The sequence below is a fragment of the Canis lupus genome, chromosome 1, assembly GCF_011100685.1.
Source record: "Canis lupus familiaris isolate Mischka breed German Shepherd chromosome 1, alternate assembly UU_Cfam_GSD_1.0, whole genome shotgun sequence".
In the NCBI taxonomy this organism is placed as follows: domain Eukaryota; kingdom Metazoa; phylum Chordata; class Mammalia; order Carnivora; family Canidae; genus Canis; species Canis lupus.
The window spans coordinates 111727096-111751067 of record NC_049222.1 but is presented as its reverse complement, the minus strand read 5'-3'; the positions used below and the strand labels follow the sequence as shown (position 1 = coordinate 111751067).

The 23972-nt window shown below is 40.4% G+C and overlaps 1 protein-coding gene across 1 annotated transcript; it reads right to left on the bottom strand.

The window, feature by feature from the left end:
• Positions 1-508: 508 nt before the first annotated feature.
• Positions 509-22838, bottom strand: ZNF235 (zinc finger protein 235). The gene is given in 5 exon segments (XM_038528659.1): positions 509-1439; positions 1441-3376; positions 17830-17913; positions 18812-18938; positions 22777-22838. Coding segments are annotated over 5 exon segments (2190 nt in total). The 5' UTR covers positions 22792-22838; the 3' UTR covers positions 509-1411.
• Between the last annotated feature and the right edge of the window lie 1134 nt (positions 22839-23972).

Genomic DNA, 23972 nt, shown 5'->3' with positions numbered 1-23972 from the left:
TATTATTATTTGGGCCACACATACCGGGAAGGCTCTAACCTAGTTTCCTCTGTCTGTCCTTACAGATCCAGGTCTGTGTGCAGCTATGTATTAGAACATAGCTCTTCCAATATTTTGCTAATATATATATTTTTTAAATCAGCATAAACATCCTTGTGTACACACTCATTTAAGCTATAATCAATCTCCTGAGCAAAGCATCTAGTGCTAAGATTGCCAGGTCAATGGGTATCTTGGTATACATTGACCAACTCATGTTGTCCATTCCTGACAAGAGGTGTTGAACACAGAATGCTGTATAAATGGTAATCCATCTAAACTGTTATATTTAATGAAATTTCAGTAAGAATTCAACAGGTTTCTTGCTCCACCCTCCACTTGGGGTGTGACAAAACTAACGTCCTTGAAATCTGCCAAAACCCCTGCCTATAGAGGTCTGTACTGCAGGATTGTACACAGAGAAGGCAATCTGACCTAAGCCTGAAGAGAAATAATGACAAGAAACCAATTACTAACAATTCAAGTTTACTAAAAAACTTGTCATTAATAACTACTTTTAAACTTTCAAAGAGTTACAGTGAAATCCTACCTTAATGTATTAGGATCCAAAATTTCCAAGCATATAAATTGTTGTATCATATTATTAGATTAAAAACAGTATTTTTTTAGTCTATAAAATACAAACTAATGATACTAAATATTACACTGTACACATGTCCTGACTACAACAAACCAGGGCCAGATGGAGGATGGGGGCCATTCACAAATTCGTCCAAATTTGCATTACTGTGGATGGCAGCATGGCATGATTTTCTGTACTTGAATGTTTCCAGAAATTAATCTCATTAAGGCTACTAGCAGGGTTCCCTTTGAGTATGTTGTTATGAAATCAGGGTAGGGGAGTAGAATTTCCAAATATTTATCCTAGATTTTCTCACTTTGTTCAGTAATTGCTGGGCATCTATTATGAGCCAAGCACACTTCTACATGGTAGAGATAAAGTAGTGAAAAACCTCCCTCCCTACATGGAGGTTACATTGCTGTTGCCATTAATTTTATTTGTCCATCATTATACTTTCATTAAAGTCCTGCCCCCCTTGTCTTCATTTATAAGGCTTCTTTCCTGGGTAAATTCAGATGAACTTTGAAATTCTTTTGTGTTGCATCTTGAAAACTGGGACGTTCAGAACTCTCGTATAAACACTGATTGTATTTATAGGTTTTCTCTCATCTATTAAATGTGATGTTTGCAAAGAATTTATCTCCCAACTGAGTCCTTAAAACAGCATTTTACAGAGCTGATTTGCATGTGAAGATTCCTTGAGGCTTCTGAGTTTGGAAGGAACATTCCACAATTACCAGCATTGATCTTCCAGTAGAGATGAGGACGTGAACTTTAACAAAGACGACATCACACCTCACATCTATAGATTTCCTCCAGTGTGGACTCTCTGATGATAGACAAGATGTGATCTCTGGCTGAAGCCTTTACAACAGACATCACATATGTATGGCCTTTCTCCAGTGTGGACCCTCTGATGTGTGTGGAAATGTGAGGCCTGACTGAAGCCTTTACCACACTGCTGACATGTATATGGTTTCTCTCCTGTGTGAACTCTCTGATGAGCACTGAGCCCAGCACTCCAACTAAATTCTTTCCCACACTCCTCACATTTAAACGGTTTCTCTCCAGTGTGAATTATCTGATGGACTTGAAGATTTGACCTCTGGCTAAAGGCCTTACCACATGTATCACATTTATATGGTTTCTCTCCGGTGTGGACTCTCTGATGGGCTTGAAGATGTGAGGCCTGGCTGAATCGCTTCTGACATGCATCACATTTGAATGGCTTCTCCCCAGTATGGACACTCTGATGAGCTTGAAGATTTGAGGCTTGACTAAAGCCCTTCCCACACTCTTCACATTTATAAGGTTTCTCTCCTGTGTGGACCCTCTGATGATTGTGAAGATTCAAGCTCCAATTGAAGCGCTTCCCACACACCTCACATTTGTACGGTTTTTCTCCAGTGTGGACCCTCTGATGGGCTTGAAAATACGAGCTTTGACTGAAGCCTTTACCACACACGTTGCATCGAAATGGTTTCTCTCCTGTGTGAACTCTCTGATGGCTCTGGAAACTTGAGGCTGAACTAAAACCCTTCCCACACTCTTCACACTTGTATGGTTTCTCTCCTGTATGGACTCGTTGATGACTATGAAGATTAAAGCTCAAACTGAAACACTTCCCACACTCATCACACTTGTAGGGTTTCTCTTCAGTGTGGACTCTCTGATGGGTATGAAGATTTGAGCTACAACTAAAGCGTTTACCACAATCTCCACATTTATATGGTTTCTCTCCAGTATGGATTCTCTCGTGGGCCTGGAGATGTGACCTTTGAGTGAAGCCCTTCCCACACACCTCACACTTGTAAGGTTTCTCTCCAGTGTGAACTCTGCAATGAATATTCAGATCTGTGCTACGACTGAAGCCCTTCCCACAACTTTCACATCTGTAGGGTTTCTCTCCTGTGTGAATAGGCAAATGGGCATAAAGATGTGAGGTCTGGTTAAAGCTCTTACCACACTCAAGGCACGAATAGGGCTTCTCCCCTGTGTGGACTCTCTGATGAGTTTGCAGGTTTGAGCTCTGACTGAAACCCTTCCCACACTCATGACACCAATAGCGTTTTTTTCCTGTGTAAACACTTTGTTGAACAGGAATAGCTGAGCTATAACCAGGGTCCTTCTCGTGTGTGCTATAAGGGGGGGACTTCTTTCCAGAGTGTACCTGCTGATGGAGTTCAAGGCTGGGGCCATCACTGAAGGCTTTCTCACATTCGCTACAGTGGTAGGTCTGCTGGGTGAGAGGGGACACCTTTAAGATGTCTTTATCACAATTGTTGTTGTGAGCTTTGTCTCTTTTGTGCACTGTATCATCATCATGGTGGTGTGAAACACAACTGAAAATGTTAACATACGGAGCAAATATACATAACTGGTTTTTCATTGGAGTCTGCTTACAACTTCTCTGATAATTCTGCATTTCGCTGAGATATATTTTACTCCAAGAATTCGGAGTTCTCTGGGCCAGAAATTCTTGATTTTCAATAATATTAGAATGATCCTCTATAAGATTCATTATACAGCTGTCCTCCACAGAAGCCTGAATACATATTCCTGCTCCAACTTGACAGGGGGAATCACACTGGTCGGGGAGCTGAGAACTCTTTCCTTGAATATTTATCACAGAGTCTTGATTTTTGGTTAATTTGCTCACATGTCTCTTGATTTGCCAACATGAAAGCTCCCCTAATGAAAGGCACCTTATTCCTGCTTCATGAAAAGTCTCCATCTCCTTTTGATTCCTGCCTCCTGGAAGGATAAAGAACAAAGAATTAGGTACAGAGAGTGTGACATCAACAAGGTGGTGAATGAAAGAGCTCCAAACCCTTGTTCCCCAGGGGAAACGTTAAAAACTAGAGGCTAGCTGAAAAACAAAGATCTACAGCAAACAAGGGATGGTCCAATAGAAAAAAAAATACACGTTTAAAATGGGAGGAAATTTGGGAGTAGCCCCGAGTGAGGGTTTAAGGTCTTGGGTCTCTTCTGAGCATGTGTCTTGACCTGTGGCTGTGTAGGCTTTCCCCCCTTCTCATATGCAGCTACTTTTAAACATAGTGGTATTTTTACTTATGGTAAGGTCCCATTTGAAGGATGCAGAAACCTACCTCCCAATTCCCTACTTCAAAGCAGGCAAAGCAGAGCTGAGCTAACTTTATTTGTGCTACTCTACCCTGCTTGGGGGCTGCCAGAGGGACAGGTGTCTGCTCTGACTTGGGGACACGATGAGGAAACCCAATAGGAAGCTGCAGCAGGCCTCGTGGGAGCTTCAGGGGAACTACAGACCCACAGAAGGCTGGGGAGAAGATTGTGTGTGAAGGAACACAAGTGAACACCTATGTCCCCATAAAGCTAGGGTGATAGTCTTTGGGGGATTCAGACACTTAAGAGCATCTTTGTGTATGAAGGAATTAAAAACAAAAAAAAAAAAAAAAACAAAAAAACACACATACGTAGGCCCAGGCAAGACACATGCTCAGAATATTCTGAGATGACCTTAAGCCCTCACCATTGGGAAACCCAGGAGGTCAGAACACACCTTGCACATTAGTAAAGGTCTTTCCTGGAAAATAGCTGGTCTCAAAAGATGCTTTCTCAAATGCCCAACTTTCAACAACATAAAAGCATACAAAAACCAAAACAAAACTCCAGCCAACCCAGGAAAAATATGGCCTACTTGAAGGAATAAAAAATAAGATAAAGTGGCAGCAATGAATTACCTAAGATGAGTATCAGCAGTGTCAGACAAGGTCTTTAGGACTGTCTGAAATAGACTCAAAGAGCTAAAAGAGTGACAGAGGTAAGCAGGAGGGCAGAGTGGGATGGTCCAGTCCTAGGTCCCACACAGGAGCAACAAATAACCAACATCATACAAACATTTTGTGAAAAAATTTAAAACTAGCTGAGCTGCAACAACCAAGATAATGTTTAACCAAGTAAAAGATGTACTCAAAGCTGTGCAAAATTTGTGTTTTTGCTTGCCTCATCCGTCCTGGTGAGTGTGTGATGAGGCTGGGAGGAAGCTGCCTAGTTCCTGGTGGCAAACAACAAAACCTAACTCCTACAAAGGAAAATAAGATCTCCAAAAAACCCAAACCTACCAGAAAAGAACCCAAACAGCCAAAGGAATGCTGAAAAAGAAAATCAAAGCTGGAGGAGTCACAATTCTGGACTTCAAGCTGTATTATAAAGCTGTAATCATGGGACGCCTGGGTGGCTCAGTGGTCTGGGATCAAGTCCTGCATCGGGCTTCTTGCAGGGAGCCTGCTTCTCCCTCTGCCTCTCTCTCATGAATAAATAAAATCTTTTTTTTTAAAACTGTAATCACCAAGACAGTATGTTACTGGCACAAAAACAGACACAGAGCTCAGTGGAACAGAATAGAGAACCCAGAAATGGACCCTCAACTCTGTGGTCAACTAATCTTTGACAAAGCAGGAAAGAATATTCAATGGAAAAAAGTCTCTTCAACAAGTGGTGTTGGGGAAATTGGAGCCACACACAGAGGAATGAAACTGGATCATTTCTTTACAGCATACACAAGGGTAGACTCAAAATGGATGAAAGACCTAAATGTGAGACAGGAATCCATCAAAATCCTAGAGGATAACACAGGCAGCAACCTCTTTGGCTGCAGCAACTTCTTGTAAGACCCGTCTCTAAAGGCAAGGGAAGCAAAGGCAAAAATGAACTATTGGGACTTCACCAAGATAAAAAGCTTTTGCCCAGCAAAGGAAACAGCAAAACCAAAAGACAACCAACAGAATGGGAGAAGATATTTGCAAATATCTTATCAGATAAAGGGCTAGTATCCAAAAATCTGTAAAGAACTTATCAAACTCAACATCCAAAGGAAAAAAAAAGCCAATCAAGAAATGGGCAGAACACAGGAACAGACATTTCTCCAAAGAAGACATACAAATGGCCAACAGACATATGAAAAAATACTCAACATCACTTGGCATCAGGGAAATACCACTTCGAGATACCACCTCACACCAGTCAGAATGGCTAAAATTAACAAGTCAGGAAACGACAGATGCTGATGAGGATTCGGAGAAACAGAAACCCTTGTATGCTGTTGGTGGGGATGCAGGCTGGTACAGCCACTTTGGAAAACAGTGTGGAGGTTCCTCATAGTTGAAAATGGAGCTACCCTACGACCCAGCAATTGCACTACTGGGTATTTATCCCCAAAATACAAATGTAGTGATGTGAAAGGCACCTGCACCCCAATGTTTATAGCAGCAATGTCCACAATAACCAAACTATGGAAAGAACCCATAGATCCATCAACAGAAGAATTGATAAAGGAGATGTGGATATATACAATGGAATATTGTATGATACTCAACCATCAAAAAAAAAATGAAATCTTGCCATTTGCAATGACATGGATGGAACTAGAGAGTATTATGCTAAGTGAAATTAGTCAATCACAGAAAAACAATTACCATATGATCTAACTCATGTGGAATTTAAGAAACAAAACAGAGGATCACAGAGGAAGAGAGGATAAAATAAAACAAGACGAAATCAGAGAAGGAGACAAACTGTAAGAGACTCCTAATCACAGGAAACGGTTGCTGGAGAAGAGGTAACTGGGGGATGGGGTAACTAGGCAGTGGACATTAAGGAGGGTACATGAAGTAATGAGCACTGGGTGTTAAATCTTTTTTTTTTTTTATTTTATTTATTCATGAGAGACACACAGAGAGAGAGAGAGAGAGAGGCAGAGACACAGGCAGAGGGAGAAGCAAGCTCCATGCAGGGAGCCCAACACGATACTCAATTACGGGACCCAGGATCACGCCCCAGGGCAAAGGCATGCGCCAAACCGCTGAGCCACACAGGAGTCCCAAGCACTGGGCATCATATAAGACAGATGAATCACTGACCTCTACCTCTGCAATTAATAATACATTATATGTTAACTGAATTTGAATTAATAAAAATCTGATTTAAAAAATTTTAAGTGTTGGTGAAGATGTGGAGAAAAAGGAATGCTTGTGCACTACTGGTGGGAATTTGCAGCCACTGTGGGAAACAGTATGAAGGTTTCTCAAAAAATTAAAAATAGAATTAGCACATAAGCTAGTAATTCCACTAATGGGTACTTAACAAACAAAAAAACCCACATACACACACACAAAAAAAAAACGCAACACGAATTCAAAATAGTGCTGTTTACTGCAGCACTATTTACAAGACCCAAGACATGGAAGCAGCCCAAGTGTCCATCAACAGATGAACTGATAAAATATGTGGGTGGTATACACACAGACATAAACACAATGGAATATTACTCATAAGAGTAAGATCTTGCCATTTGCAACAACATGGGTAGACCTAGAAGGCATTATGCTGAGTGAAATAAGTCAAAGAAGGGACGCCTAGGTGGCTCAGTGGTTGAGCATTTGCCTTCAACTCAGGACATGATCCTGGGGCTGGGGTGGAGTTCCACATCAGGCTTCCTGCATGGAGCCTGCTTCTCCCTCTGCCCATCTCTCTCTCTCTCTCTCTCTCTCTCTCTCTCTCTCTCTCTCATGAATAAATAAAATCCTTAAAAAAAAAGACAAATACCTTTTGATTTCACTTATAGGTGGAATCTAAAAATCAAAACATATGAACAAAGCAAAAATAGGCCTGTAAATAACAGAGAACTGGTGGTTGCTGGTGGGGGCGGGGGAATGGCGGGCAAAATAGGTGAAGGGAGTACGAAGTACAGGATTCCAACTGTGGGATGAATGAGTTACAGGGATGAGAGGTACAGCATAAGTAATACAATCAACGGTATTGTAACAGTGCTGTATGCTGACAGATAGTAGCATAATGTATATACAGTTGTCTATTTACTATGTTGCCTACCTGAAACTATCACTGCATGTCCACTATACTTCAATTAAAAAATTAGATTTTAAAAAACTTAAGATATCCAGAAAAGTCCTAAGAATATCAAAATTAAATATACTCTACATAACCCACATGTCAAACAGGAAATTTCATGGGAAGTTAGAAAATACTTTGTGATATAATATTCATTATATTTCTATTTCTGGTGTGCAGTTAAACGGAACTCAGATAATTTTATAGTGTTAAAAGTTTATATCAGAAAACAAAGTGTAAAATGAAAAACCTAAGGTTCCACCTCAAGAAGCCATGAAAAGAGGAATTAAGGAAATCAGAGTAAAAATCAAATGAAACAAGTAGGGAAAGTTCAACATTAAGCATGAAAGATAGAATTTTACTATAGATCTTAGAAGCATTAAAATAAGGAGATATATTCAACAACTCAAATTTTTAAAAATATACTAATTCCCTGAAACATACAAATTACCAAATCTGTTGCAAGAAAAGCAAAAAATCTAAATAGTTCAGAAATTTAATTCATAAAGACATTCTCACAAAAACACCAACTTCACCAGTGGATTCCAATTAGCAGTCAGAAAAGGAGTAATACCAGCCCTATATGAATCCTTTCAGAAAATATAAGAGGATGGTATATTTGAGTTATTGTATAAGGCCAGTGTTACTTGATATCAAAATCAGACAAAGACATCAAGTCTCAAGAAAATGGCAAATCAAAACCCCTCAACATAAAGTGCAAAAATCCTTAACAAAGAACGAATCTTGTTTCTAGAAACATAATAAAAAAACACTAGTACATCATGAATAAGTGGGGTTAATCCCAGTGTTAAAAACAGGGGCGCCTGGTTGGCTCAGTGGTTGAGCATCTATGTGATCCCAGGGTCCTGGGATCAAGTCCCGCATCCAGCTCCCTACAGGGAGCTTGCTTCTCCCTCTGCCTATGTCTCTGTGTCTCTCAAATAAATACATCTTTAAAAAAATAATAAAAATAAAAACAAGACAAGAGGACCCAAATGGAGTTGCTTATGCTATACCCCATGCCACCAAACCAAGACTTAATTACAATTTTGGCTAACCCAGAAATGGGATCTTAAACCAATCAATCAGGAATCCCCAGATCAGCTGTAGTAGGAATCCCCTGTATCCTCTTAAAGGAAGGTAACCCTGCAATAACCAACCTCTTTGCCTCCTATAATTGCCTTGCTCCTGTTCCATTTTGCTGTCGAAATCTTTTATATAGATCTCTGGGAGCTTTTCTATCTGCTGTAATGATGTTGCCTGATTTATGAATCACTGAATAAAGCCAGTAAAATCTTTAAAATTTAGTCAGCTAAATTTTGTTTTTTAATAGAAGGGAATGCAAGCTTGTTTTAACATGTGAAATCACCAATGCACTTTACCATATTCATAGCATGAAGGAAAAAAATCTTATAATCATCTCAGTAAATGCAGACTAAGCATTTTACAAAATACGTACATACATATACTGTTACCCATTCACGATAAAGAAAAAAACTGAAACTAAGACGGGAACTCAACCCCCCAAAAAAGTGTATGACTAAGTATCATTATCAGTGGTAAAAGACTGAATGCTGTGCACACGCATCAGGCAAACAAACCATCAAAAAACCCAACGGCATTCATACTGGAAAGAATACACATTTGTAGATCGTAATTTTCTACACAGAAAGTCTATAGGAATGTATAAAAAAGGTACTAAAATGTTTCTAGAATGTACCAACATGGGAAGACTGCAGACTACAAGGTTGATGTCAAAAACCGATTGTATTTCCTATGTTGTAAAAGAGCATAACTGAGAAATGAAATAGTTCTATTTATAGTGTCGAAAAATAAAATTCTTTTGAAAAGCTAAAGATCTATAAAACCTATCCACTGAACCCTATAAAACATGATATTGTGGTTTATAATAAACATGTATTTTGGTCTTCAGTTCTTGGACCATAGATCCCTAAATCCTTAGAATTTCCTTTTTTTTTTTAAGATTTATTTATCCATGAGAGACACAGAGAGAAGAGAGAGAGACTGAGACACAGGCTGAGAGAGAAGCAGGCTCCTCGCAGGGAGCCTGATGTGCAACTCAATCCCAGACCCTGAGATCACACCCTGAGTGAAAGGCAGACCCTCAACCGCTGAGCCACCCAGGCATCTCCCTTAGAATTTCCTAAGACAAAAGTACAGCGGGAGTATCATTGTTACATTATTATTGTCCTCAGTTCCTGAAGTCCTTCCACAGCCATAGAGGTGACATGGGTGTCCTATGCTTCCTAACAAACCTCTTTCAACCACATCTGAGTTTAGGTTAATGAGTGGACTTCTGGAAATACTCTAAGGAGGCAGACTGGTTTGGAACTTTCAATCCCACCTCCTGACCTCTGGGAAAGGGAGAAGGGCAGAAGGCTGAATCAATCACTAATAGCCAATGACCTAATCAATCATGCCTAAGTAATGAAGCCTCCATTAAAATCTGAAAGGAAGGGTTTTGGGGAGCTTTCAGGTTGGGGGACATGTGGAGATGCAGGGAGAGTGGTGAGCTCAGAGAGAGAGCCTGGACGCTCTGCACTCCTTCCCACGTACTTTGCCCTATGCACCTCTTCCATGTGGCTGTTCTGGGTTATATCCTTTTATAATAAACTGACAATTTAGTAAGTAAACCATATCTGAGTTCTGTGGGCCACTCAAGCAAATTAACTGAACCCAAGGTGGGGGTTGCAGGAACCTCTGAAGCACAGTTAACAACCTGGACTTGTGATTGGCCTCTGAAAGGGGCTACAGGGTGAGAGGTGGGAATCTTGTAGGACTAAGCTCTTAACCTGTAGGATCTGACACTATATCCTGACAGATGGTGTCAGAATCAAGATGACACTCAGCTGGTATCTTGACTAATTGGTTAGTATGGCAATAACCCGCACATATTAGATCTGGTGAGAATTATAGAATTGAGGGATGCCTGAGTGGTTCAGTTGGTTAAGGGTTCAACTCTTGATTTCAAATCATGATCTCAGGGTCATGGGATCAAGCCCTGAGTCCATGCTCAGTGGAGAGTCTGCTTGAGGATTCTCTCTCTCTCTGCCCCACCCCTTGCTTGCACACTCTCTCTCTAAAATAAATCTTTAAAAAAAATTATGGGGGCAGCTCCGGTGGATCAGCGGTTTAGCACTGCCTTCAGCCCAGGGCGTGATCCTGGAGACCCGGGATCGAGTCCCACGTCAGACTCCCTGCATGGAGCTTGCTTCTCCCTCTGCCTCTCTCTCTTTCTGCCTCTCATGAATAAAATAAAATCATAAAAATCATAAAAATAAAAATTATGGAATTGAAATGTGTCACTACAAAAAAAATCAACTAAACATAAACAAACGCACTAATGAAAAGAGGGGCAAAAAACCTTTAAGACATACATGAAACAAATATAAAAAACAAAATGACAGGGATCCCTGGGTGGCGCAGCGGTTTGGCGCCTGCCTTTGGCCCAGGGCGCGATCCTGGAGACCCAGGGATCGAATCCCACGTCGGGCTCCCGGTGCATGGAGCCTGCTTCTCCCTCTGCCTGTGTCTCTGCCTCTCTCTCTCTCTCTGTGACTATCATAAATAAATAAATAAATAAATAAATAAATAAATAAACAAAAAAAAAAATGACAAAAGTTCTTCCCTATCAGTAATTACTTTAAATATAAATGGATTACATGCCCTAAGTGATTATAAGTTGGAAGAATGGACTAAAAACACATGACCCAGATATATGTTGTCTACAAGACACTCTATCTTTTTCTGTATATTTTTTTATCGGAGTTCCATTTGCCAACATAAAGTATAACACCCAGTGCTCATCCCGTCCAGTGCTCTCCCTCAGTGCCCATCACCCAGTCACCCCATCCTCCCACCCATCTCCCCTTCCACTACCCCTTGTTCGTTTCCCAGAGTTAGGAGTCTCTCATGTTTTGTCACCCTCTCTGATTTTTCCCACTCATTTTCTCTCTCCTCTGCCTATGATCCCTTTCCCTATTTTTTATATTCCCCATGAGTGAAACCATATGATGATTGTCCTTACTTACTTCACTCAGCATAATACCTTCCAGTTCCATCCACGTCGAAGCAAATGGTGGATATTCGTTGTTTCTAATGGCTGAGAGACTTTATATCTAAGAACACACATAGCTCGAAAGTGATAGAAAGATACTCCATGCAAAAGGGAGCTGGATGGTTATACTGACGTCAGACAAAATAGACTTTTAAATGCTATTACAAGAAATAATCTATATTGATAAAGGGTCAAAGCACCAAGAAGATATAATCATTATAAACATGTATACACTAAACTCAGAATTCCAAACATATGAGGCAAATATAAACCAAATGGAAGAGACAAATAGCTATTATTAGTAATAGAAGAATTCAATATTTACTTTCAGTAATGGATAGAACCAGATGAAAGATCAACAAGGAAATAGAGAACTTAATACTACAAGCTGATGAACAGAAAATGTCACCTAATAGCAGCAGAACATGCATTTTTCTCAAGTACACATGGAGCATTCTCCAGGGCAGGCTATATGTTAAGCCACAAAACAAGTCTTAACAAATTTAAAAAGATTGATATCCTATAACAAACTTTCCTAATCACGGTATTGAAACAAGAAATCAAATGCAGAAGGAAGCCTAAGAATTCACAAATATTTGGATATTAAAACTGTAAATAACCAATAAATTAAAGAAAAAATCACAAAGGAAATTAGAAAATATTTTGAGACAAATGAAAATCACTCATATGTGGACTAGCACAGAGGATCATATGGGAAGGGAGGAAAACTGAATGAGACGTCATCAGAGAGGGAGAAAAACCTTAACCAAAGGAAGCAAACTGAGGGTCACTGGAGGGGAGGTGGGTGGGGATGGGGTAACCGGGTGATGGGCATTAAGGAGGGAATGTGATGTGATGGGCACTGAGTGTTACATGCAACTGATAAATCCTTAAGCACTACATCTGAAACTAATGATGTACTATATGTTGGCTAATTGAATTTAAATTAAAAAAAAAATGAAAATCCAATATACCAAAACTTAGGAGATACAGTGAAAGCAGTGCAAAAAGGAAAATTTGTATCTATAATACTTGCATTAAAAAGCGATACAGCAATTGTACTTTTGGATATATATCCAAAGGAAACAAAATCACTGTCTGAAAGATCTCTACACCCTCATGTCCACTATAGCATTACTTACAACAGCTGAGACATGGAAACGATCTAAATGTGCATCAACTGATGAATAAAGAAAATGGGACACTTACACACACAGGAATACTATTCAGCCATAAAAAAGAGAATCCTACTATTTGTGACAACATGGATGGACCCTGAAGCCATTATGCTAAGTGAAATAAGTCAGACACAGAAAGACAAACACTGTATGATCTCATATGTAAAATCTGAAAATATCAAACTTAGAGAAACAGAGATAATATCTGAGGTTGCCAGAGTTGGAGGGGGTGGGGGAATGATGTAAAAGTGGTCACAAGGTATAAACTTTCTGGTATAAGATAATAAGGGGCACCTGGGTGGCTCAGTTGGTTAAGCATCTGACTCTTGATTTCCATTCAGGTAATGATCTCAGGGTCATGAGATTGAGCCCAGGTCAGGCTCTGGACGCAGTAGGGAGTCTGCTGGAGATTCTCTATCTCAAATAAATAAATAAGTCTTAAAAAAACATAAATTCTGGAAATGTAATGTTCAACATAACTACAGTTAACAATACTGTATTATATGTATGATAGTTTCTAAAGAGTAGATCTTAAAAGTTCTCATCACAAGGAGAAAAATTAACTATATGAGGTAATGGATGTTAACTAAACTTATTACAGTAATCATTTTGTAATATGTACAAATATCAAACCATTATGTTGTACACCTTAGGCAACATTAGGTCAATGTTACCTCAGTAAAACTAGAAAAATAAAAAAGATCTCAAATCAACAATAAAACCTTACATCATTAAAAAAATGGTGTATATCATAAGGAACTAGAAAAAGATGGGATCCCTGGGTGGTGCAGCGGTTTGGCGCCTGCCTTTGGCCCAGGGCGCGATCCTGGAGACCCGGGATCGAATCCCACGTCGGGCTCCTGCTGCATGGAGCCTGCTTCTCCCTCTGCCTATGTCTCTCTCTCTCTCTCTCTTTCTCTCTGTGTGACTATCATAAATAAATAAAAAATTAAAAAGAAAAAGAAAAAAAAAAAAAGAACAAACTTGGGTGCCTGGGTGGCTCAAACAGTTGAATGTCTGACTCTTGATTTCAGCTCAGGTCATGATCGCGAGGTTGTGGGACCCAGGCCCACATCAAACTTCATGCTGTGTGGACCCTGCTTGAGATTCTCTCTTCCTCTCCTTCTGCCCCTTCCCCCTTGCTTGCATATGCTCTCTTAGAAAAAAAAAGAGAAGAAAAAGAACTAAACCCAAAGGTAGTAGAAGGAAATAACAAAGAGCAGAGGTAAATAAACTAGAGAACAGAAAAACAGAAAAAGAATCAATGAGAAACAGCTGGTTCTTCAAAAGATCAACAAAATAAACAAACATTTAGCTGGAGTGGCTATGATAAGAGTGAAGACTTAAATTCCTAAAATTAGAAATTAAAGTGGGGATGCCACTACTGACTATAGAGAAACAAAAAAGATTATAAGACAGCACTATGAATAATTGTATGCCAACAAACTGGATGACAGATAAAATGGATAAATTCCATATCATAAGACTGAATCATGAAGAAACAGAAAACCTAAATAGACCTATAACTACTAAAAAGATTGAATCAGTGATCAAAAACTTCCCAACAAAGAAAAGTAGGGACCAGATGGCTACACTGGTGAATTCTACCAAGCATTTAAAGAAGAGCAACAATCCTTGTTAAACTCTTCCAAAGAAAAACAGAAAAGGAGGGAAAACTTCCTTACTTACATGGTGAGGCCAGTACTGCCTGACCTCTCTCTAAAGCCAGAGAGAGAGACACAGTAAGAAAGGAAACTACAGACAAATATGCCTTATGAATACTGATCCAAAAATACTAGCAAACCAAATTCAGTAGTATATTAGAGATACTACAACATGACCAAGTGGGACTTATTCCTGAAATGCAAGGATGGTTCAACACACAAAAAATCAATGTGATATACCACATTAACAAAATAAAGGAAAAAAAACATAATCATCTCAGTTGATGTAGAAAAGCATATGATAAAACTCAAAATACTTTCATGATAAAAACTCTCAACAAGCTAGGAATAGAAAAAAACTGTCTCCACATAATAAGTCATAAATGAAAAACACACATCACACATTAAGACTCAATGGTGAAAAGACCTGAAAGCTTTTCCTCCAATATCAAGAATAAGGCAAGGATGCCTACTTTTGTCCCTAATATTCAACACAGTACTGGAAGTTTTAGCCTGAGAAATTGGGTGAGAAATAAAAGGCATCGAAATGGGAAAGGAAGAAGTAAAATTGTTCATCGATGATATGATCATATATGTGGAAAACTAAAGATTCCACATAAAAATCGTTTAATAAATGAATTCAGCAAAGTAGCAAGTTACAAAATCTAACACAAAATCAGCTGCATTTCTACATACAAACAATGAACAATCTAAAAGGAAATTGAAAAAACAGTTCCATACACAATAGCACCAAAAAGAATAAAATACTTGGGAATTAACCAAGGAGGTGAAAGACATGTGCACTGAAAACTATACAACATTGATAAATGAAAAACATAAAAAAATAGAATGAGCCCATGTTCATGGATTGGAAGGTTTAATACTGTTAAGACATCAGTGCTACCCAAAAGGATCTACAGATTCAATGCAATCTCTATCAAAATCCCAACAATACAGAAACAGAAAAATCCATCCTAAAATTCACATGGAATCTCAAGGACCCTGAGTAGCCAAAAAAAAAAAACAAAAACAAAAACAAAAAACAAACCACCTTTAAAAAAAGAAAAAGTTGGAGGCACTCACTTCCTGATTTCAAAATTTACTATAAACTTGCAGTAGTCAAAACAGTGGGGTACTGGCATAAAGACAAATAGACCAAAGGAACAGTCTAGAAAGCCCAGAAATAAACCACCACATACACAGTCAAATGGTTTCTGACAAGGGTGTGAAGACCATTCAGTGGGAAAAAGGACAGTCTTTTCAATAAATGGTGCTAGAAAAATTGGATATCCACATGCAAAAGAATGAAATCAGACCATTCTTTTTATATTTAAAAATTACTTTAAAATGCATTAAAGATCTAGACATAGGAGCTAAAACTATAAAACTCCTATGAGAAAACAGAGGGCAAAAGCTTCATAACATTGGACTTGACGATGATTTCTTGGATATGACGCCAAAGGCACAGGGATCAAAAGAAGCAGACACATTTGAGAATTTCATGAAAATTATAAACTCTTATGCATCAAAAGACACTATCAATAGAGTAAAAAGGTCACACACAGAATGAGGAAATACTTGTAAATCACAAATCTAGTAAGGGATTAGCATTCAGAATACAAAGAACTCTTAAAACTCAACAGAAAACAAACAACCTGACTCAAAACGGAAGAAAGATTTGTAGAGACATTTCTCCAAAGATGATACACAAATGGCTAACAAGTACATGAAAAGATGCTCAGTATCACTAATTATTAGAGAACTGCAAATCAAAACAAGATACTACTTCATACCCATTAGGGTGGTTATAATTCAGATTAAAAAAAAACCCACAGAAAACAACAAGCGTCGGTGAGGATTAACTGGAACCCTTGTGTACTGCTGGTGGGAACATAAAATAGTGTGGCTATTGTGAAAAACAGTATGGTGGTTTCTCAAAAATTAAAAATAGAATTATCATATGATCCAGCATTTCTATTCTGGGTATATACACAAAAAATGGAAAGCAGGGATTTGCAGGTATTTGTACACCCATGTTCACAGCAGCCTTATTCACGATAACTAAATAGTACAAACAACCCAAATGTCCATCAACAGGTGAAGAAAATTTTATTTTAAAGATTTTATTTATTTATTCATGAGAGATACACAGAGGCAGAAGCAGAGGCAGAGGGAAAAGCAGGCTCCCTGTGGGGAGCCCAATGCGGGACTTGATCCCAGGACCCCAGGATCACACCCTGAGCAGAAGGCAGACACTCAACTACTGAGCCACCCAGGTGCCCCCAAAAGGAGGGGAATTGTGACATATATTATGACATGATCAACCTTGAAGACATCATGCTAGGTGAAATAAACCAGACATGAATGGCAAATATTGCATGATTCCACTGACATGAGGTACTTGAAATAGTCGAATCCATAGATACAGTTAAGAATAGTGGTTACTAGGAACTGGAGTAAGGGAAGACAGGGAGTCATTATCTAATGTGTAGTTTCAATTTGGGATGATGGAAAAGTTCAGGAGATGGACAGCGCTGATGGTTATACAACAATGTGAACGTACTTAATGCCACTGGACTGTCCACTGAGAGATGGTTAACATAAATTTTGTGTCATGTATATTTTGCCACAATTTAAAAATTACATATGCTAGTAAGTCTGGCAGTATAGTGCTTACACACAATTAAGACAAGTCAAGGACATGGAGAGTGACAGGATACGGCATTTTAAGTGGTAGTCAGAGAAGGCCTTGGAAGAAAGGGCTTCTCACAGACATGAGTGAGTAAGAAGCCAGGGCGTTCCAATGTTCATGGGCTGGCAGCAATCCAGCCAGAGAAGCGAATGGAAAAGATCCTGACGTGTAAAGCATATTTGTGCTAAATGGGACACAAGTGAGGCTGGCAGACAAATGGGGCGGGGGGTAGGGTGTGACTGGAGAAAGATGTAGAATGAATGTTTAAGCTGGGGGAATGAGCACATACCATAGGGCCTTCCAGCCCCCTTGAATACTTTGGGATTTTCTTGATTTTGTTGTTTTGTTTTGTTTCATTTGAGAGGGAGAACACAGGCAGGGGCAGAGGGGGAGAGAGACTCTCAAGTAGATTCCACACTGAGCACAAAGCCAGACATGGGGGCTCGAGCTCATGACCCTGAGATTATGACTGGAGTCCAAACCACAAGTCGGACACTTGAGAGCCACTCAGGTGCCCCTAACACTTCTGGTTTGATTCTGAGTGAAGGGAGAAGATTATGGAGGATTTGAAGCAGAGGAGGGACATGATGTGTTTAATGTTTTCAAAGGGTCTCTCTAGCTGCTGCATGAAGGTTATCCAGAACAGAGGCAGACGACACTGCCACCTATAAGGACCCCAGCTACATGATTCTTAGCCGAGTGCCTACCTCCTTGAGTATGGAACTCCTTTGTGCAAAGCTTTTCCTCTCTCTCCAATTGGGATATCACATCTGGTTTGGAGGATGAATGCCCTACAAAAAGATAAAAAGTGAAAAACATTAAGGGCAAAAGTACTGGAAAATTTTGGTTCCAATCCCATAATGTACTATGCCCTTGCCCAAAGCAGTGTTTATCAAACACTTTCCTATCACTACCCATAGTAAATACACTTGGTATCATTAGAAATATATTACTACCACACAAATTCTTGAAATAAATGATCAAATGAACTGTTTCTTATTCTTTTAAGATGAGGTGGGAGGAGAGACAGAGGGAGAGAGAAACTCATGCAGACTCCTGCCAAGTGCAGAGTCTGATGGCGGGGCTCAGTCTTCCAACCCTGAGATCATGAGCTGAGCTGAAACCAAGAGTCAGATGCTTATCCAACTGAGGCCCCCAGAAGCCCCTCAGATGAACTGTTTTTAACCAAAGTCTGTTTTTATTATATCCTTCCCAGTCTGAGACCCCTCACTGTAAACAGCCTGCAGTTACTGCTGCCATGTGCACCTATGTGCACCATTCTAAGGAGCCCTGATACTGTTCCTCTGTTCTCCAAGTCTTCTACAAGACTGATGACGCAATTTACTAAATTAAATTCCTGACCCACCAATGGGCCATGATCTACAAGCTATCGAGCCAGGTGAAGACAAGCTTAACGGTTCCTCTATAGTTCATTTACATGAGATAACATCTACCTTGGAGCAAAGACTAGAAACGTCTGGTCTCCGTGCTCCAAAGGGACTTGAAAACTGATATCTGAGAAGTCCTGATGCCTTGAACTACTGGGTAGAGGCCACTGGTGCCACTGAACATCCTAATATACAGAGGACAGTCCTCATAATACAGAATTATCTGCCCCTCAAGGTCAAGAGTGCCAAGGTTAAGAAACCCTGCTTGAGGGGATGAGTTACAGAAACAACCTGTCCTCACCCACAGAGACCAGGTTCCTGAAGTTCTCCAGCATCACATCTCGGTACAGCTTCCTCTGGGCGGGGCCCAGCAGCCCCAGCTCCTCCTCACTGAAGACCACGGCCACGTCCTTGAATGTCACCGCCTCCTACAACACCAAGCACACACACCTCAATCCTGCACCCACCGGGCCACTGGCAGTGGGGTAGCACTGAGGCAGCAGAGGGAGTATGTGGAAAGTGGTTCCCCATTCTGAGATCTAAGCAACTGTCCTTAGTAACAGCTTCTCCTCTTCCCTTTCCACAATCACACCAAAAATGTGAGGAACGCAGAGGGAGAAGGAAAGAGAAGAAAAACACTTCCGTACATGTAACATGGTGCCCTTTATATTTTTTTAATTTTTTTTAATTTTTATTTATTTATGATAGTCACATCAGAGAGAGAGAGAGAGAGAGAGAGGCAGAGACACAGGCAGAGGGAGAAGCAGGCAGGCTCCATGCACCGGGAGCCCGACGTGGGATTCGATCCCAGGTCTCCAGGATCGCGCCCTGGGCCAAAGGCAGGCGCTAAACCACTGCGCCACCAAGGGATCCCTATTTTTTTAATTTTTTAAAAAAGATTTATTTATTTGATTGGGCATAAGCAGGGGGAGCAGCAGAGCGAGAGGGAGAAGCAGACTCCACACTGAGCAGGGAGCCCGACAAGGGGCTCCATCCCAGGACCCTGGGATCATGACCTGACCCAAAAGCACTTAACAGATTAAGCCACCCAGGTGCCCCCATGGTGCCCTTATGTAGTTAAGTCTCTAGAACTGTCATTGTCAAATCATGTCATACACATATTTTACAATTTGACCAATACAGCCAAATTTTGTAAGAAATTTTGAGTTAATTCATCCCAACAGCATCGAATAGTGCCCCCTCCTTTACTCCGTCATCAGCATGTGCCCATCGAACAGGCCGTTAGCACCCCTCCAGGGCAGGGACCTGTGTTCTCAGGAGCATGCCCCACCTGTCAATCACAGCAACAATCAGTGTCGAGGTTAAGAACATATGTTCTGGAGACCAAATACCTCTAAGACTCTGTCCATGATTGGCTTTGGGACCCTGGTCAAGTCACCTAACTTCTCAATACTTCAATGTCCTTATCTGTGCAATAGTACCACATAAGGCACTTGAAGGGCTCAAATGAGACTAAAGGACTTAGGGCAGCATCTGACACACATTAAGTACTCAACAAATGTCAGCCATCACTATTACTGTTATCTTCATTATTCCTGGTTGCATAGTATTCCATAAAAATGGTGATCTAGGATATATTTAATGATTCCAAGTAATTAAACAACCCAATAAATTTTTTAACTATTAAAATGCTGCAGAAAACATTTTTATATAGATCTCTGCCAACTGTCTTGTTACTTCCCTAGGATAAGTTCCAAGAAATGGCAATTGCACTGTTGAAAAATATGCACCTTTATTTTGCTAATATAATGACAATTTTCCCAATTAACTCTTCCTGTAAGAGATTAGAAGTATCCCTGATTCTCTATATTCTGACCAAAATTGGACATTATCTTATTTTTTAAATGTTGGGTAATTTGGTTAAGTGATAAAAACAACTTTTTTAAAAAATTTCCACTTAATTTTTTTTTTTTAATTTTTAAAAAAGATTTTATTTGAGAGAGAGGGAGAGAAAGAGTGAGAAGGGGGAGGGGCAGAGGGAGAGGATCTCAAGGAGACTCAGTGCTGAGTATGAAGCCTGACTCAGGGCTCAGTCTTACAACCCTGAGATCATGACCTGAACCAAAACCAAGAATCAGACAGACACTCAACCATCAGAGCCACCCAGGCACCCCTCCACTTATTTAATTTTTTTAAACGATTGTCTTTTTAAAAAATATATTTATTTATTTATTCATTCATTCATTCATTCATGAGAGAGGCAGAGACATAGGCAGAGGGAGAAGCAGGCTCCATGCAGGAAGCCTGATGTGAGACTCAATCCCTGATGTAGGATCACGCCCTGAGTTAAAGGCAAATGCTCAACTGCTGAGCTCACCCAGGCATCCCTAAAAGATTGTGTTTCAACATACTGTCAACTATATTCAAATAATAAAAAAATCTTTTGATTTTTTTATATTACTTGTACATTTCCTTTATTCATAATCCTGCTGGAGTATCTTATGGATCAGTAAAATTCCTATTGAGAATATTAAGCCTTTTTCCTAGTATGTATAGATTCCCACCTTCACCCCCCAACCCCTAACCCCGACTCCTGTTTCCTATACGTCTCACAAATTTTTCTGTATGGAAATAAAAATTATCTCAACTTTAGCTTGAGTTCTGAGCATCTATATACTAAACAACTAGTTAAGACATCTGAAAAGAAGAGACAGCCACTGAGAAAAGGAATAAGGTGAGGACAATATTATTTTTGGAGTCCTCTGTCTACCAGACATGCCAGCACACATGAAGCTTGGCTTCAGGTTCCTGAATAGAGAAGTCTCTTTTCTTCTGGGTCTTTCCATTTACTCTCATTGAACACCTGAAACTCCCAGCTTAGGCGATGGGAACGTTAGTGTCCCTGGGCACTGAGTAGATTTCAGTAGGTATCTGAAGGTTCACAAGGTTTTTTCATGTTAAAATGCAGATAAGACCATCTACATCCTCACACAGCTGTTCCACAGAGTTAAATGCCTGGCAAATCCCTAGTGCTAAAGATTTTTATTTTTTAAAGATTTTATTTATTTATTCATGAGAGGCAGAGACATGGGCAGAGGGAAAAGCAGATTCTCCACAGTGAGCCTGATGTGGGACTTGATCCCAGGACCCCAGGATCACGACCTGAACCAAAGATAGAGGCTCAATCTCTGAACCACCCAGGCGCCCCAGTGCTAAAGATTTTTAAAATTAAATATGTACTTCTTTAAAACATATTAACATGTTAATGAATAAAACAAACATTCAACTATAATACACACATGGTTTAGCTTAGAATAAAAAAGAGAATCTAGGGCAGCCCCGGTGGCACAGTGGTTTAGCGCCCCCTGCAGCCAGAGGTGTGATCCTGGAGACCTGGGATGGAGTCCCACCTCCGACTCCCTGCATGGAGCCTGCTTCTCCCTCTGCCTGTGTCTCTGCCTGCCTCTCTCTCACTCTGTGTCTCTATGAATAGATAAATAAAATCTTTAAAAAAAAAAAGAATCTAGCTCTTTATTATTATTTTAAAATATTTATTTATTTTTAAATAAGCTCTACAGCCAACATGCGGCTTGAACTCAGGACCCCGAGATCAAGATTCACACACTCAACAGACTGAGCTGGCCAGGCATGCTCCAAATCTAGCTTTTCTTGTTTGAAAACAACTAAAATTATTTTCAGAGTTCAGTCTGAGATGGACTCTGCTGCACCAAACCATACTTTAGACATTCTTATCACAAAATGGGAGGCACCTCTTGTGAGAAAACAATGGAGTCCCTAAACTTCAAAGAGAAAAAAAATGACTTAAATCTCAAGAATTTCCGTATGGAAAGAAAGATTATATGTAAGAAAACTGTTACTGCAAACATCTTTAAAATGGCAAAACCTGCCTGTAAATGAAGAATGGAGTAAAGCAGTAGGTAAATTATGGGAAATGATATGACTATTTAAAGTGTAGGAAAAAAAAAAGTGTAGGTAACATAAAATTACATTTGCAAAATTCAAAATGATACTTAAACTATGATTACAAATCTAGGCATGTCAATACAAATGAGAAAGAATGTGGGACCAATTAAAACTGATTTGTAAACACGTCTGTAATATGGAAGTCATTTTTAAAAGAATATCTATTAATTTTCACACAATTGTTTGGAAACAAAGTGCAAGAGCCTGGTATACAACAATTATGTGCCTTGGGTTCCCTTTTACCCTTCCCAAGCAGGGGAAAAATGCATCCAGTCTTTACGACATGTCATTTTAAGGAACAGAAAGGCAAACCCAACTTACCTGGAACTTGGTCATTTTTCTCCTTCTCCTTCTGGGGAAGGGCAGAGTTTGGGAAGGCAAAACTGTGGAAGGGAAAGTCATCATGAGAGAGCTGCTAGTCTACGTGGCACTTTGTGCCAACAGGAAGACGCGTCTCTTTCCCCAGTAGAACTCAGACCCGGGGCTGGATTCCAGCTTCCCCCTCAATCAACTGCGTGAGTTCATGAACAGTCCCTAATCTAAGTGCTTCTGGCAGCTTCCAGAGTATTCCCCAGCCTGGGTATGAGGAAATGAGAGGCATACAGGCAATATAACTTACTGGGACCAAAGTGCCTGGGTTCAAATTCTGCATTTCTCCTTATTGCCTTCTACTTACTAGCAGGATAAACCTTGAGCGAGTTATTAATCTTTCTGTGCCTCAATCCAGTCACCTGTAAACGGGGATCATCATAATGCCAGTATTCCCCATTTCCTGCGGAGCCACACAAGCAGATGCTATTATGCTTCACAAAACCTCCCTTGCAGATGTGCTCTCCGGAAAGTGAAGGTTTTAAGAAGCCTAGAATTCAGAGCTGAATGCTCTGGGCTGTGAGTTATCGTCACCCTAAGGAAAGTCCTTCTCGCTGGTTGTCCCACAGATCATTCATTCTCCTGCTAACGATAAACTGCCATGATTTCCCCCCTACTCCGTCCCGCACTGAACACCATTTTTAAGATGTGTAATTACTGGAGCTTGTCATTAATAAGCCGGAAGAGCCTCCACCAAGTTTCTCCCGTGTGCACGGAGGCAAAGAATAATAAAAACCGCAGACTAAGAAATCCTGGTGCATTTGAACGAACGCACGCAGCTGTGAACAGTCAGGGACGCGCCACGCCGCGGGCACTGCGCGAAGCCGGGACCGCGGCCGTTTCTCTGGGATAAACCACCAAGAACTTTCGCCAGGGTCCGGCTAAGGAGAACTCTCCTTCCTCAACAAGTGTCTCGGGAGAGACCAGGAATCCAGGACCGGCCCCGCGGCAGAGCTGGCTCTCAGGGGCTCTCGGGAGCTTCCCCACCACAGGGGCCCCGAGTTACGAGGACAGGATGCGCGGTGCCATCCGACGCGGCGCGAGGCACCGATCTGCAGCTTTCCCAGGCTGATCCCGTTGAATTCTCCAAGCACCGCCGGGAAGGCACTAATGCTCTTTAGGCACGAGGAAACCGAGGCAAGGGGATG